Source organism: Nestor notabilis, unplaced genomic scaffold (assembly GCF_000696875.1).
Source record: "Nestor notabilis isolate BGI_N333 unplaced genomic scaffold, ASM69687v1 scaffold6170, whole genome shotgun sequence".
Lineage (NCBI taxonomy): Eukaryota > Metazoa > Chordata > Aves > Psittaciformes > Psittacidae > Nestor > Nestor notabilis.
In genome coordinates this window covers 55,999-71,738 of record NW_009909594.1, presented here as the reverse complement: position 1 = coordinate 71,738, position 15,740 = coordinate 55,999, and the positions used below count along the sequence as shown (strand labels likewise).

Sequence of the window (15,740 nt, the reverse complement as noted above, 5' to 3'; positions counted from 1 at the left end):
GGGGAGTAAAATTAACAGCAGTAGTTGTAGATATTTACATTTTAGTAGCACTCAAAAGGTTTCAAACAGCCTGAGCACATCCTAAAAGGTTGGAAGGCCTGTTTTAAAACTCCTCATGAGATTTCACTTTTTTGTTTTACTAAAATCTCAAAGCAATTTTTCAGTAGCTTCCTAAACTATCTCCAACCTCACAATAAAAACTCCTCTGACATAATGGATCTTTAACTGAGAACATTCAGAGGCTATTCTCTTATAATGAAAAAAAATGAAATGGTTTGGTAACAGGTTTTGGTTGCACACCTTCACTATCATGGTTTTGCTCTATCAATACTGCCAGAAGTTGTTTTTAACTCATAACACCTCATAGATTTTCTAAGTGTAATTCACTGCCATCTACACATTCTATCAGCACTATCCCAGATGAGGGGAAAGGCTTCTTCCCAAATTATTTTAATCCAGCCTTGCCACAAAGACCTTGGGGCTTCAGTGTGCACAGTTTCTTTGTTGAAGTTCTCTGTTCATGTTACAAAACATTTGGCTCAAGTCAGAAGCAGCAATCCCAAACAATGACATCCTGCAAAATGTGTTTATTCTACGTCCTTTTAGATAAGCTGAAAACCTTCTCCCAGGAACCCTGCTAACACTTAGGATTATCTATACTTGTATTAACTTTTTCTCAGCACACTGCAGTAAGAAACAGATCGCAAGCCTTCTTTTACCTTCAGATAGCAGTGTGAGTAACAATAATGAAGCAGGTTGTCAGACGGCTGGCCGAGGCTGCTGACTTTGTGCACCAATTGCTCAGCATACATCGGCACCGAGTGCTCCAGGTTAACCTTATCCACCAAAATTCGGATGGAAGGTAAAGGCCGCAGGGGCTGGAAGCTTGCAGCATTTAACTGGCCACTTACACACTAAGGGAGAAGAGAAAAAAACATGCAGTTATTATGCTACAGATGTACTATCATATTTACATATTACCTCCACACACACACAAGTAAATCTACATGTAATAAACTGTTTATAGATACCATGGTCTTACAGTCTTTATAATATGAATCTTTTCAAAATAATCTCTTCAAAGTTTAAAACGTATGTATAAACTTTTATCCAGAATTGTCTTGGGCATAGGTGTCCATGTGCTGGCAGTGAGGGAGCTGCAGGGGCAAGCCTCTGTGAGGGAAGACCAAAGGCTGCCCTGTTCTGGACATGGCCGGTTCCATTGCAGGACACATCTGAGCCCATCAGCACCTCTGTGGAAATGTATTTAAGAAAGGTAAAAACAGCAGACAGGCTGAGACGAATCAGGGATAAAAACCCAAGTGAGAAACAGCAGATGAACAGCAAGGTCAGAGAAAGAGAGGGAGGAGGTGGTGTGCCATGCAGAGGAGCAGAGAGTCCCCTGCAGCCCATGGAAGAGACCACACACAGCGGAATAGACCTCAGCCTGTGGAGGACCCCCCACTGGAGCAGCTGGATATACCCCGAAGGACCATGTAGCCTTGTGCAGAGCCCACACTGCAGCAGATTGATCCTCAAGGACTGCACCCTGTGGGAAGGACTCACACTGGAGATGGGGAAAAGTGTGAGAAAGATGGAGTGGCAGAGATCAACTGTTATGGACTGATCACAACCCCCCATTCCCCTGCACTGTGGGCCTGGAGACAGAAAAGTCAGGGAATGAAGGAGTGACGTTCAGTCTGGGGAAAAAAGCGGATGAGGGAAAGATCTCATTTTGATCCTTGTGTTTGTTTCCCACTACCCAAAATATATTTTAATTGGCAATAAATAAAATTAATTGTCCCCAACTCAAGTCTGATTTGCATATAATGGTAACTGGTAAGTATCTCCCCAACTCTTCATGATCTCAACCTACCCTATTCTCTTCCTGTCTTGCTGAGGAGGGGGAGCAGGACAGTGGCTGGGTGAGCACCTGGCAGGCTGGCCAAGGTCAAACCACTATAAAAATATGCAAAGTCAAAATATTTTGTTCTATAAAATATTTGTTTACATTTGTATCACTCCAAAGCACTATCACTAAACACATGCTGATCTAACCTTTACACTGTCATATCACAGTCATGCCAGACACACCTTGGGGCAACCTGCTCCACTCAGGCTTGCTTTGAACAGGATTTTGGACTCCTGGAGACCATCTCCAGAGATCTCTTCCAATCCAAATTACTTTATGAGTCTAAAATTTTATTAAACTTGTATCAAAATAGGACAATAAATTCATGTATGTATGACTTCCAATCTAAAATTCAAAATTACTATTTTAAATACGCCTGGGTTTACTCATTATAAAAATACTATCTGTCCATGCCCATAAGGTGAAAAGCACCACAATCCAATGGGCTACTCCAGGCTGAAAGGAAATAATACTTCCACTAGGCACCCAGCATTGTCCCATCTTCTAACATCCACAAGCCTATATCCTAATACATTAAGAGGTAAAGAGATTTGCCACCAGTTTGCTCACTCCAGACAGCTTAACTGGCAAGTTAAGCAGCCTAAATTTTAAAGAGTATGCATATTTACTTAATAAAAGACACATACTTAAAATTTTCTATATGCTGCAGCTTAGAGACTAGTGAATCAAGTGAAGTATTAGGGTGTATATTGTGTGGATTTCGATTCACCAATGAAAATGGCTATACAAGCATGCTATAAGGAGTGCCAAGAGTTTTGTCCTCTGTCCTCTTGTGCATACACATACAATCTTAAATCACATAAACATGCTGTAAATAAGCACATTCAATAAGAAAATACAGCTCGCCTAGTCACCATGTATCTATTACGTTATCAAGAATGTCATCATCGCTTCCATCATCTAATACTACACAAATCTACCTCTAAAAAACTAACAAAAAACCCACAATTTTTTCAAACGGTTTTCATCTCTCTTACATATAAATGCTTCACAAATACTAATATAGTTATTTTCACAACACCTTCAATTTATACACGATTCTACAAGTCTAGCTAGCCACCACACACACCACTTGTCTTAGGCATTTGAAGTTAAGGCTCATGGACACCAAACTGATAAGCAATACATCTGGCACATGGAATAACAGTGCAGTGGGAAAATTTAAATGAAATAGCACAGACTGGTATAAAGACCAGAATAAATATCTGTGCATACATACCTTCTCACCCATGATTATTGGCATCAAGTGGTCCAGTAAATTGAATTCTGCCACAGGGATTATAATTGTACACTTAAGAATAGTGAATGTTGTAAGTCGAGTGGGAATGTATTCCTCCAATGATGCTACTTCTTCTGAACTTGGCATAGTTCTATTTCCATCCACAATATCTACAATAAATCAAGATTACGTATGTTTGACTAAAATATAGAAAGTATCTCCTATAGCTGCTGTTTCAGAAATGGTTAGGGTCTAGCAAAAAATTGAAAGCTTCCCCTTATATAATTAATAATTTTATTCCACACTGGTTCTACCTAAGGCTAACGCAACCATAACTGGATTTTCCTTACTTTGAAATCTGAGTAGTTCTTAGAAACTCATCTTAACAGTTTATCATTACTTGTTTCCATGCATTTTTACCGTGTATAACTAGTATTTCAAACTAATATATACATACCAACAGGGATACTTTCTTCTCTAAGACTCCGAATTTAAGCTAGAGTTGTCAATGTAATAAGCCCTCCTTAAGCAACAGGAGGCTTGTGATTGAAACAAATGACCTCCAAAATGTCTGAAATTATCTCAGAGATATTTCCAACATTGTTGGGGATATTACAATTAATTTTATCTTTACTTTTGATTTTGCTCTTTGGACTCACAAAATTCCCTGACAGATTTGAAGTTCAACTATTTGGAAGCCACACCTTCAAGAACACTGAATTTATCCTGGTTTAATTCTGTATGTTTGCATATATGCCATAGGAACAAACCTGGCTTAGTTCTGCTGTATGGCTCATATTCATGTTCCAGAGCACAAACTATCATTTTCATTATCCGGTGTACTGCACTGCTATCAAGTCGAAGACTGAGTGGGCCCACAATGAGGCTTTTTGTAGACATCTCCTGAATATTTCCAAAATCTTCACTCTTTACTGAAGAAAGGTCTTGCTGATTCCCAGGAACTACAAGAAGTTTTATAAATAACAACAAATTATATCAAACAACTGGACATAATAAAAGTTATCAGCTACTTTTGTTTCAAATCCTGTGATCACAGACTTATAAATACACAGAAAATACAACAATGCAAATTGAACACATAAATATATCGTGACTGGTTTAACATGTTTAAACAAACATTATTCTTGTTTAATGCAGAGCAAACAGCGTAAGATTCTGGCTTGCCTCCAAGCACAGCACAACTTGGGAACCTTTCCATTAACTTTGTATCTCTAAGCTTGTGCTTCTCTGAAGGTGTCCAAACTTCTGTGGCAACCTACAAGTTCTGATGACAGCTATGCTGTTCAAAACCTTCTAGAGTTTATCACAAAGATATCAACCCCAAACAATCAAGGAAAAGGTGTGTTGCAAAGAAACTACAGATATGAGCCCTTCAAATGTTTGAAATTATGGTACCTGGGCTAGAATAGATCACACGCAACTGCATTGTCATAAACCAGACTGACAAACAAAGATAAACCCTTCCTTCCATTCACTGATGAAGTAAAGCGGGGTCAGTGAGAATGAAAACTTCTTTAATCATTATGTCTCAGCGCATTTTTAGGACTGCCACAGAGAACCTGGATAGCACACACTCCTTAAGACAGCACAGTACTCCATAATCCACCTGCTCAAAGCTGTGACAAATAGGAAAGGCAGGAAAGGCACAGCCATTGCCATTAAATTCACCCTGGTTTCCACAATGCAATTCATCTGTAATTGCAGAGCTGTCCCTTTGATATGCCCTCCTTGTACTCATGATCATGTCATGTCACAACAACCAAAGACTGTGTAAGCAGTGGACTGACTTGTTCCATGATGATCCTTCTCAACAGCAGTATTTTTAAGTAATTTCCAAGCTTTTATCCAGTGCGGATCTTGTATGCCTACTCAGTGGAAGATAGATTCCCTCCCTTTCTCTTTTCACCCATATGCCTGTGTACAAATCAACCTATGTTCTTGGATAAATCCTCCTGCCTTTCTGTTACAGTAACAAACTAAATACACCTGTAAAGAAATACAACCCAAAACCATCGGAAAAATCTGTCATTTCCAAATTCCCATTATACCGTCTTCCTCACTGACACAATCTGCCTGTACTAACATAAACAGCAAACCAAGCTCAGGTCATCAGACTGGGCAGCTGCAAACAGCTGACCTACCCATTTTGCCAAAGAGATGTAGGATCTGTCAACTTCTGAGTAGCTGAGGCTTTGTGGTTAAGCAGCCTGGCGTGGTGTGCTTCACAACTTCAAGGTAAATCTTACTTTTAAATCAAGTGGAAGAAAACGTTTTATTTCTGATTGCCTGTGAGGAACCTGTCTTCTACCCTTCAGGGGAACACTCCCTTTTCCCACCCTCCTTTACTGTACTAACTCAAACCAGTCTTTAATAGCAGAAGTGAGTTTGGGGGAAAAGAAAGAAAGGATAGGATTGAGTTTTCTTCCCTTACGTTTGAATCATACTCTATAAAATGTTCTTGCTTCTAAGGACTGGTGAGGAGAAAGCTTTTGAATAAACCAAGACTATGCTGAATTTGAAGCAGAGCTGCCCTAACGTTCTGCAGAATCAACAGAAGAATTAACTTGGTCCATAAAAGCCCAATGGAAGTTGATGGTGACAGCATTTATAGCCTCTGCTTCCCTTAATGACTTGTTTACCATTTCTAAGAAGAAAGAAAAAAAAAACTAAAAGAAAGAAAAAAGGACAGAAAGATACTACCTTATAAAACCTATTCAAATCTTCAGGTGGAGCTGAACTTACAACTTTTTTAATAAATCCTGAAAAAGATTGTTTTTTTTAAAAGCCAGCATCCAGCAGGCTGCCAGGGTATGCTTTATTTAATGTCTAGTTAACATGCAATTTGGTGCTTTCAATTCTACACAGTATCTACTTCAGATGAACATTACCAAGAAGTCTAAAGAACATTACATTACATTAAAAATATTAAGGTCAAAAGCTTTTAGAATAACAGCCTACCTTTTCAAAAGATTCACTTATATACACTGTATGTGTATGAATATTATACTGAAATGACAGAATTTATACAAATCACTTTCTTGAATAGTTTCATTTAATTCTAAGTGCAAAGAGAACATGGTAGAAAAACTACTGGTTCTACAGATGTAGATGAGTACAGGTTACTTCTGAAACTTCGCAGATGCAGGAAGGAAAATAATTTCTAATCACTGAGCATTCATTTCTCCATAACGCATATGTCTAACTGAAAAAAATTAAAACCTTAAAATGAGAGTGCTGCATAATAAACTTGCCACCAAAATAAGACAGATTATGAAGAAAATTTAACTTCACATTATGAAGAAAATTTAACTTAAAAAGTACACCCCGTTAGGTGTATAGGTCATGTAAATCAGTGATTAGGGAACAGATAAGCTACACAAAGTTTCAGGGAAATTACTGTTTTCTGCTGAAATACAAAGCAAAAAAATAGAAAAATAAAATAGGAAGGAAAGGACAGGCAGAATTTCAAACTCAGAAAACTGTGCACGACTACCTGTCTTGTTTTCATTCAAAATACTAAAAGTGATTAATGCATTTCTATAAGTGACAGATGAAACTCCTGAAGTTAATGTTATCCAGGAGGCACTTGTGGTTTAATCAGTAATCCTATGCTCCAGGAAAGGTTAAAGGTGCAAAGAATGTGTCAAACCAAAATTGCCTTGACAGATAAAAATCTTACAATCACAGTAAGTGCCTCCTATAACTTCAGTTGGGTCAGTTTTTTTAGGGGAAGGTGGTGTGCGCTGATTGTAACTTAAACATAGTTAATGTCAAAACAAGAAACAGTCAAATGTAAACTTTTACAGAAATACTTTAATATAGACACCACATACTAAAAATGTAGCAAGATTTATACTATTTTCAAAATCTTGAGGTATTTATACCATCATTATAAAGAAATAATTTACACCTGTTCTTGCTCTATTCAATAATAACATATTTGACTCACAGTAAGGAAAAATTATATAGAAAACTAGCAGAAAATGACACATTTGCTTTTCTGAAGAACAAAACTATTTGAAAATTTAAAGTTTTAAGTTCTTAATTCTAGACCCATTTAAACCATTAATTTAAAAATTATTATTCCATTCTTTTATGTAGTCAAGTAGTTGAAATTAGAGGAGTTATAGTGAAATAAAAGCACACAGTAAGCCAAGCTACATTTTGTGAGATGTCTTCTGGTGAGTGATGGAGAAAATAAAAGCAAAGGCCCTGAGAAAATAAACTGAAAGAAAGAGAAGAGAAGCTGGGGAGGGGAAAAGGTAGTCGGAAAATACCAGTAGCCTGGCCTGGAGGAAAGGTTAAAAAAAAAAAATGTAAAAAGTATTCCTGAGTTCAGCAATTTCTGAAATGTGTTAGTTACAGCCAGGAAAAGATAGGTCATTACATTCCTTGTGCATTCAAAAAAAAAAGACAAAATACTGCACAAAATCAATTTTTTCCCATAATCAATTAGTCTGTGCGTATTAAAATTTCTATGACAAAATTCAAAAAGGGGATAAAGCTTACCCTACATCTTCAACTCTTCTACATAAAAGTTCTGTGTGCAATTAAACAGTTATTTCTTTATTAAAACCAGAAGTAGACTGCAGTAGAAGTTTGACTTTGTGTACATTTTCTCAGCTTCACATCACACTTACAGTAAACAGAGGAAAGCCTCAGGGCCAGGAAAGTACTGTTAATTTACCTAGTATATCCCTCTACTATCAAAGGCAATAGCATCACCTATCTCTTTTTCTAAGCTTTACATGATCCATCCTCTAACTAAACCAGAAGTTTTTCTTCCTTACTCCTTTTATACATAATATCCAACAAGCCCAGAAAACAAAAACAATTAGGAGTTTGAATGTCAAAAATCACTTAGAGTTAGCCAATACCTACATGTGCACATTTTAGGCTAATATTGGCTCACAACATTGTTCAGATATGAATATTTAAAGATTAATTTTCTCATCCTTGCATTTTATTTCATAGAAGATAATGACAGTCCTTTTTCACCTTCTACTCCAAGTAGATGATCAACTTCATTCTTTAACCAGGGTCTCCTAGAAGAGCTTTTCCCACCCACCCCCCAAAGTCAATAATGAAAACAATTTTAAAAAAGCAAAAAATAAAAATAAAAGTCATACTTTGTGAATTCACCACTATGAGAGAATTATTTTCAGTTTAGCAACTGACTATAAAAGATATCATTGTGATTACTTATATAATTACTTATATAAGTAATTACTCAGGCAGGGAAAAATCTCCACAATCAACAGCTAACCAAAACTGGTAATCACAAACACATCAATGAAGATGAAACCATTTTAATGAAGAACCTGATGGTAAATGTAAGGTAAGTTAGAGGACAGCTGGTCAAGGACCGTTGGGCAAGAAAAGTCTTTGTTTCTATTATTTAACATGGTAAACAAAGACAAAAAGGTACCTTTGCAACTGGTGCTTTCCATTGTGTACAAGTAATCCATGTAGAAAGCCCCAAACCTCTGCATTCCAGCTATCTCTGTGTACGTCTCCTACCAACAAAGCAAAGCAAACAGAGAAAATGTTGTATAAGGAAAGAATCTTGAGATCACCAACTGATAGGTTGGTATGAGCAAGATATATTCATGTTTGGATTTGTGCATCAACACGCAGAAAGCCTTATCAAAACAAAGGACAGAGATTATCCCCCGAAGAATTCACCTTCCAATAGGTAACATAGCTTCTATTTGAGGCCACACAAAGGCACATCCATAATTCCAGTGGACATGCCAACCAATTCATCGATAACAACTAGTTAATTAGTAGCTTTAATGGAGTAAATATTCTTCACTTGACCTCTTGCATCGAACAGGTCTGTCTAATTAAATACACTGAAAACTGAAGCTCGCTCATTCATTCTGGCTTTTTTAAGGAATACTGTGGCTTTATCTTTGAACAGTAGGAAACTTATTAAGAATTTACGTTATTATTGGGATGTGCATATAATACAATCCATACCTACACAGCAAAGTTGCTTCCCCTCTTATTAAAATAAATAAATAAATAAATAGGCAAATCACAGAAGCACTGAAGACAGGCCAAGGAAAAAGTAAAATTTAAAACTCAAACACACTATGGCAAATGTTTGAATATGTATAAGTAGTTGTGATTTCACTAATTAATTTCATTTTAACGGGATTCTTTAGGGTTGCACTTCATCACTAGGACTAAAAAGGTGAAAAGAGTAAAATTTAAATTCAGAAGAAATTAGATATATTCAAAATCATAAGTGGCTTACCTGTACAGTAACACAGAGCACAGAACTCCACCTATGAACCCACCTGGAAGGGACCACATGGGTCATCACATCCAGTCTTTAATAATTGCAGACAATCAGGGAATAAAGGTTTACTGCACAATTTACAACAGAGACTAACAGTTACTCAAAATTTGTCTCTAAAAGCACAGAATTAGCAAGACTTCCTCTAAGTAGACAACTGTACCACACAGACAATAAAATTAACATTGCCCAAGATGTGATTTCCAAGAGAGCACTTCTTAATTTGAAGACTAAGAACTACTTCCTGTTTGGGTTATAGCAGTATGCGCTGCTAAAGCTGGACCTTTTGCTAGCATTCTCTCATAACTCTGCTTTCTCTGCAGGTGTTCCGTAGCTAGTGATTTTGGAAACTATGGCATTAATGCAGCTTTTGGGGCAGGAGGGAAGTTTGAGGTTTCTTTTGGACATGTCTTTGTACTTTTTTTTTTTTTTTTGGCAAGCTGCAAAGTAAGATTCAGTTAAACAGGACAAAGTAAGGAAAATCAGTCTTCTAATAGAACACAGATCAAAATAATCATTAGAAATCCATTAGCATTAGAAATTTTTTTCTAAGAAATATGTAATTATCTGACCTTATGATGAGCAGCATCCAATATAAATTCTGCACGAATACTATTATTTTCTGGACTTCTGTAATCAAATAGTGAGTTGGTAAGGTACGTCATCCCTTTTGCACTCAAGTTTTCTCCACAATTAAAGAAGTAGGCCTCCTTTATGAGGTAGTAGAAATTAGTAAGGCAAGGGAGAGAAAAAAATACAGTCAAGTTAACACAGCACTTCAATTCTGTCATAACACGCTACTGACATGGTAGGATCTCTCAAGAGCATATTTCTTTATGAATGAAGATAATTAATGTCATTCAAATAACACTTAAGTTCCTGGCCACCCCCTCCCTATTTTCAAATTATTAAAAATGGCCTGAGCTAGTGACTATAATACAGAACATGCTAGATTCATTTTAACAGAAAAAATCCTCAGATCATCGTTACTCCAAATTCTGCCTCATCCTCTGAACCATACACAATCTTATCACTACATACTCCATTTCGCTGGCTGACCAACAGCTTTCAGAATTTTCTCTCCTCTTCATAAGCAGTTATTTCAATGTATGACCTGCTTACTACCTTATCATTCTTCTTTATTCATCTACATTTTCACATGCCTTCTCCATATCCCAAAACCTCTATGCTTCTTAAATCAACACAACTATTCCACCACGAGTTATTCTTCCAAAAAGTTATTTACATGAGATTGAGAATAGATGGTTGGGAAAAAAAATCAATCACATACAACAAGAGCTGGAACCTTTATGAAAGGCACAGTCCCAATTACAGCAGTATAGAAAGAGAAAAGGCAAGGCAGTATGAACATCATCATTCTCACGAAAGCAGAGATTTTCTTAAATTCACATCCTACAGGGTGGCAGTAAAATGGAGAAAAACAAACAAACAAACAAAATAAAGTGTCCCTTATCAACTAAACTACAGAAAACTCATTCACTCATTCACCCACCCCAATCCAAAAATCACTTCTCATGATTTTGCACCACAGACTGCAGACAAGGCTGCCATCCAGCCTCACGTCCCCAGCTATGTCTCCCTTATATCCCACAAGGTCAGCAGAGCATCTTTTACAGTTAGCTCAACCTTGCCTCCTCAGCTTGTCTTTCTGGAAAAGCCTATGTCTATCCATTGAAGCACACCAGTCATGTAGTGTGTCCATCACAGCTCTATAACCACTTCACAGCTATGTAAGGATATCTAATTCTTCTTGTTTGTTTTCTGCATACATTTGCATACAAATGCTTGAGATGGACACCAAGCCATGCTGTTTTCACAGGGGAAGTATAAGAACCTGTTTAATCATACCTATCACAGTATATATAAATATATGATCACTTTACAAAAAAGGAGATACTTGACATTAGTATACAGTCACTTTGTATTTTCTTTCATATTATTATTTTTTCTCCTTCAAATACTTCATAAGACTTCACAGAGAATTAACATCAAGTTAACAGGTCTGTTGCTGTTTGTATTATTAGTTTTCATTTAAACACGGATATCAGTTGCTGCTCTCCAGAACTTAAGGGCCCCATTCTACCTGTAGTTCAACCAAAAATTCTCATTACAGAATTTAGAATTTCATGCACTGCTTCATTAAATGTCTTCCCTTCCAATCTTCCGTTGATTTAAATACTTTCAAAGGTTTTCAACTGCATTTTAATTTGTTAATTAAAAAATCAAAGTATGCAGACATACATAACAATAGGGGGCAGTGAGGCTGTCAAAGAAGAAAAAGGTCTCATGTTTTGCAGCTTCTCACTCCCAGATATTCATCTATCCAACTGTAAGGAATAGACATCGAGTTCTATATTCAAGTGACACATTCAAAAAACTTAAACCACAATTGGTAACAGCAGCCTTCCCAATTCTTGTAATCAAATATTTTAATGAAGCATACCAGAATTACCTATTCAGCAAGTCAACTGATATTTCAATATACTCACTTCATCACTCCTATTCATGTTCTCCTCAAAATCTTTAATTCCCATAATTCCTTTAAGGCACATAGCTTGGCAACCAACAAAACCTATTTGGCAATCAAAGAAAAGTTCACCTTTCATAAGGACCTAGTGAGGGAGAAAAAAAGTGATATCTTGAAGAATTCTGCTCCATAGGAAAAGACGGACAAAAGTGAACTAAAATATGTTTAGGTTTATACATTTAAAGCTTTAATAAACAGCAAGTTCATCAAACAGGGTACTCAGAAGGAAGGTATTACTTTGGTGACTGATCACTATAGAATTAGAATTTCTACCTACAAACACATCCAACACAGCAGAATATGAAAAATCAGTAATGAAGTAATTTCAAAATATTTTATTGAAAACTACTTACTACATTATTTACAATGAATCAAAAATCCCTGTCAATGGAAAATTACCTCAACTGTGGTTCCTTCTTGTTCCCAGCATAAAACTTCTTTGGATTTAACTTTCTGAGGGCTGTAATAACTACTTTCAGCTTGCATTTCAGTGAGCTATGAAACAACAGGATAAACACCTTATATAAGTCAATATTAGTATTAAACAGCAGTAATGTCATTCATACACAGAACTGATGAAGACAAATTAAACTATGAGCCAAAATTTATTAACAAGCAGGAAACAGGTGCAGTTAAACAGCTGTAACACATTATCCGTATTAGAACTTCTCATATTCAACTTCTGGTTGAAGTATGCCATAACTGAAAGTTTTAAATCCACTACAGTATTTTTAGTTTGCTTATCTATAAAGAAACTATAAGAAATGATGGAACGGATACACAGCTGCATTATTAACATAGTATCAAATTAGCTTATAAAATGCTGTAAAAGTCCATAAATATATTATTTATTCTTCCCAGCAAATAATTAAACAGCATGATAATATTAAGGAAGCATTTTGATTACAACCATACTCATTTTTGTTTCTCATCAGGGGAATCAAGAAAAGCATGTATTTATTTTTCTTGCATGATTTCAATATAAAAATTTCAAGTGGTAAAAACCCACACTCAGGCTAAATAGCACATAACCTGCAGCTAAGAAGAAAAATAAAAGAGGCAAAAAATAATGAAGGTGTCATGTTTTGCATTAAAAAATACTTAAGTTTGCTTGTGTTGAACAGCCTAAACAGTTCAAATTCTCATTTTTATATAAAAATATCCACAATATCCACAAGCTCTCATTATTTTCTAGAGTGGATACTCATGGATGTTGTTTCAAACTAAAATTTTGTAATCCAAATATCCAAGAAAATTGTATGAAGAAAAAAAAAGTATCACTGATCACCCTTCAGCTGTGTGCAATTATTGTAGAGGAAAAGCAATTAATTGATTAAAAGAACTCAGACATTACAAGAATAATTTTCACCATTATTAAAAACGCTACATTTAATTTGGCATGATTTTTAGCTGGAATGATATCAACTGTTCAGAATGCTAATGCAGAAACTTGACCTCATTTTTTAACCAAAATATGAACCACAAATTAATTCCATACATTCTTTGCATGCAAGCAGAACAATGAATTCTGTTTTCCTCCCAACTGTCACCATATTAGTATCATACATCACTTCACATTTCAAATTTATAGAATGCAAGATGTTACATTTTAAGTACTTTTTATCACTTCTTTATATAAAATGTGTAAACTTGCCAATGAAACATTAGAAAAGCCCAATGCAGCGAATCATGTTCTAAAGAGAAGTTCATATTATTTTTAATGAGTTTTCTCATGTGGGGAAAGAGCACACAAAATTACTACTGTATGACAAAGCACAAAAGAAGGAAGATGCTAAGCCATGAAAAATGAGAAATTTGACATTTGGTTGGTTGTTCAGGTTTAAGTATTTTTTTTATAACTAAAGGAAGAAGAAATTATTTTGCATTATTTATTTTTAGCCTGGGGTTTTTTGTTGTTTTGGTTTTTTGCTTTGTTTTAAACTAAGGCTGAAGCAGACTAACACAAAAGAACATAACTGAATGTTTGCTGAAGTTATATTTTGCAACTAAATTTGCCAGAAGTGTGAAGGCTTAAATCATTAGCCTCCCCCACAGAATGTTTGCAACTCCCAAAGTCACTTGTCTCATCCTTTCCAACAGTTGCTGGGCAGCTAAATGGTCTGCCAAACAAAAATAGCTAAGAGAAAGTAGCCTTGAAGCCCCTCAAAACACACTCTTGTGCACAAATGACAAGCCAAACAGGCAACAAAGGAGCTGCTGATGGTATTGAGGGTATAATCATGCACATAAACATTATATGAGGATTATTAAAAGTATTGCTGTTCATCTGAAAGGATCAAAGTCACAAAAATCAACCTTTGTTATTCTGCTTCTCATAGAAATGGTAATATTTCCTGTTCTGAAGAGTTCTGGCCTTGATTTAACATATGTTTAATTGTACAACCAAGAGCCAGTTTCTATTATAGTTATGCATATAGAATTGCTTGCATACAGTTTGGCATGTGTCAAAAGTATTTTGCTAATTCAGAAACCTAATTTTTCATTTCTGTCAGTACATGTCAGTGTCTTACTATGACTCCCCATATTCCCCCTTCTGCAAGCTTACAAAAAGACTAGAGAGAAGCCCAGCAACCGTTTTGAGATTTGTTTACAAAAAATACTCAAATCTTTCTCTGCATACACAGTTTATAGCTCAGAGTATGTGTGTCATTTAGCCTTCATTTCCTTATTTCAATTCCAATGCATGGAAAATAATTTCAACATTATCAATGTAATTTCATACTTGCACATGTTACAGCCTAAAAAAGAAGAAAGCATTCCTCTAATTTACAAACTGTATAATGCTAAAGCTTTTTTATAAAGAAATATACAAACATGGATAGAATACTGCAATAAATATTCTTAAAAGCCTTTTATGCTTTTTCTCCCACAAAAAAAAATTATCTCAGTAAATTAAGCAGTTTCCCTTTAAGATGAAAATGCTTGCACTCAAATTCTAGCTCAACTGGCATAAACACCTTACACTACAGTTAAGAACACAATACTTTCAACATTCTCATTTTTTGCTATTCATTAATGCAGTATTCCCTGTCTCAAGTCAAACAGGACACAAGCACTCAGCTAATCTTTATGCACTTTCTCAACAAGCCAAATAAATCCTAGACAACATAGAGAAACACTTACCTTAAAAGTTACTGTTGCCTTTGTACAATAAAACCCAACCGAAACAATAGGATCCTTGAGGGACTGAGATTTCTGCCGATGTAGCATTGTTCCATCATCAATTCCACCAGAATCATTCTCTTCATCATCATAACTCACAATAGCAGGAACAAAAGACCAAGCCCAAGAAACCCATCCTTGTTGCTGGTCATCATCTTGATGCAAGTAAGGATCTTGATTAATATACTGTGCAGAATATTGCATTACTGAGTTTGTTTCATCTTCTGCACCTTTTAAAACAAAAACTAAATCAAATTTCCAACCAATCATGCTTGAAAATTAAATTTATTATACTCAAAATTGTAGTAAGTGAAATTTTTCTAGGACATTATTCCACATATCAGTCACTGATATTTGGTTTATAATCAGAGAAAATAAAAATAAATGTTCAATTTCTGAGTATAAGTTTCCAAACACTTGATTCATTAACATTTTTCTCAAAAAAAAAAAAGTCTTTGCAATAGTTTTATTATTTATGATTAACATACATTTGCATTGAGACCAGAATTTGTCACGACTTATTCCATTAAAG

At 35.6% G+C, this 15,740-nt stretch overlaps 1 protein-coding gene across 1 annotated transcript in view; it reads right to left on the bottom strand.

Annotated features, from left to right (window-relative positions):
- Positions 1 to 15,740, bottom strand: part of LOC104403584 (vacuolar protein sorting-associated protein 13B-like) — a gene marked incomplete at its 3' end in the record, with an annotated part of 89,465 nt that overhangs the window by 18,324 nt on the left and 55,401 nt on the right. Inside the window, exons 7-14 of the mRNA XM_010011812.1 lie at positions 15,170 to 15,438; positions 12,425 to 12,520; positions 11,988 to 12,110; positions 10,050 to 10,187; positions 8,602 to 8,689; positions 3,923 to 4,114; positions 3,153 to 3,322; positions 720 to 914 (exon numbers count right to left, since the gene is read on the bottom strand). Of these exons, the coding sequence (XP_010010114.1) occupies positions 720 to 914; positions 3,153 to 3,322; positions 3,923 to 4,114; positions 8,602 to 8,689; positions 10,050 to 10,187; positions 11,988 to 12,110; positions 12,425 to 12,520; positions 15,170 to 15,438 (1,271 nt within the window). The remainder of the gene's footprint in view (positions 1 to 719; positions 915 to 3,152; positions 3,323 to 3,922; positions 4,115 to 8,601; positions 8,690 to 10,049; positions 10,188 to 11,987; positions 12,111 to 12,424; positions 12,521 to 15,169; positions 15,439 to 15,740) is intronic.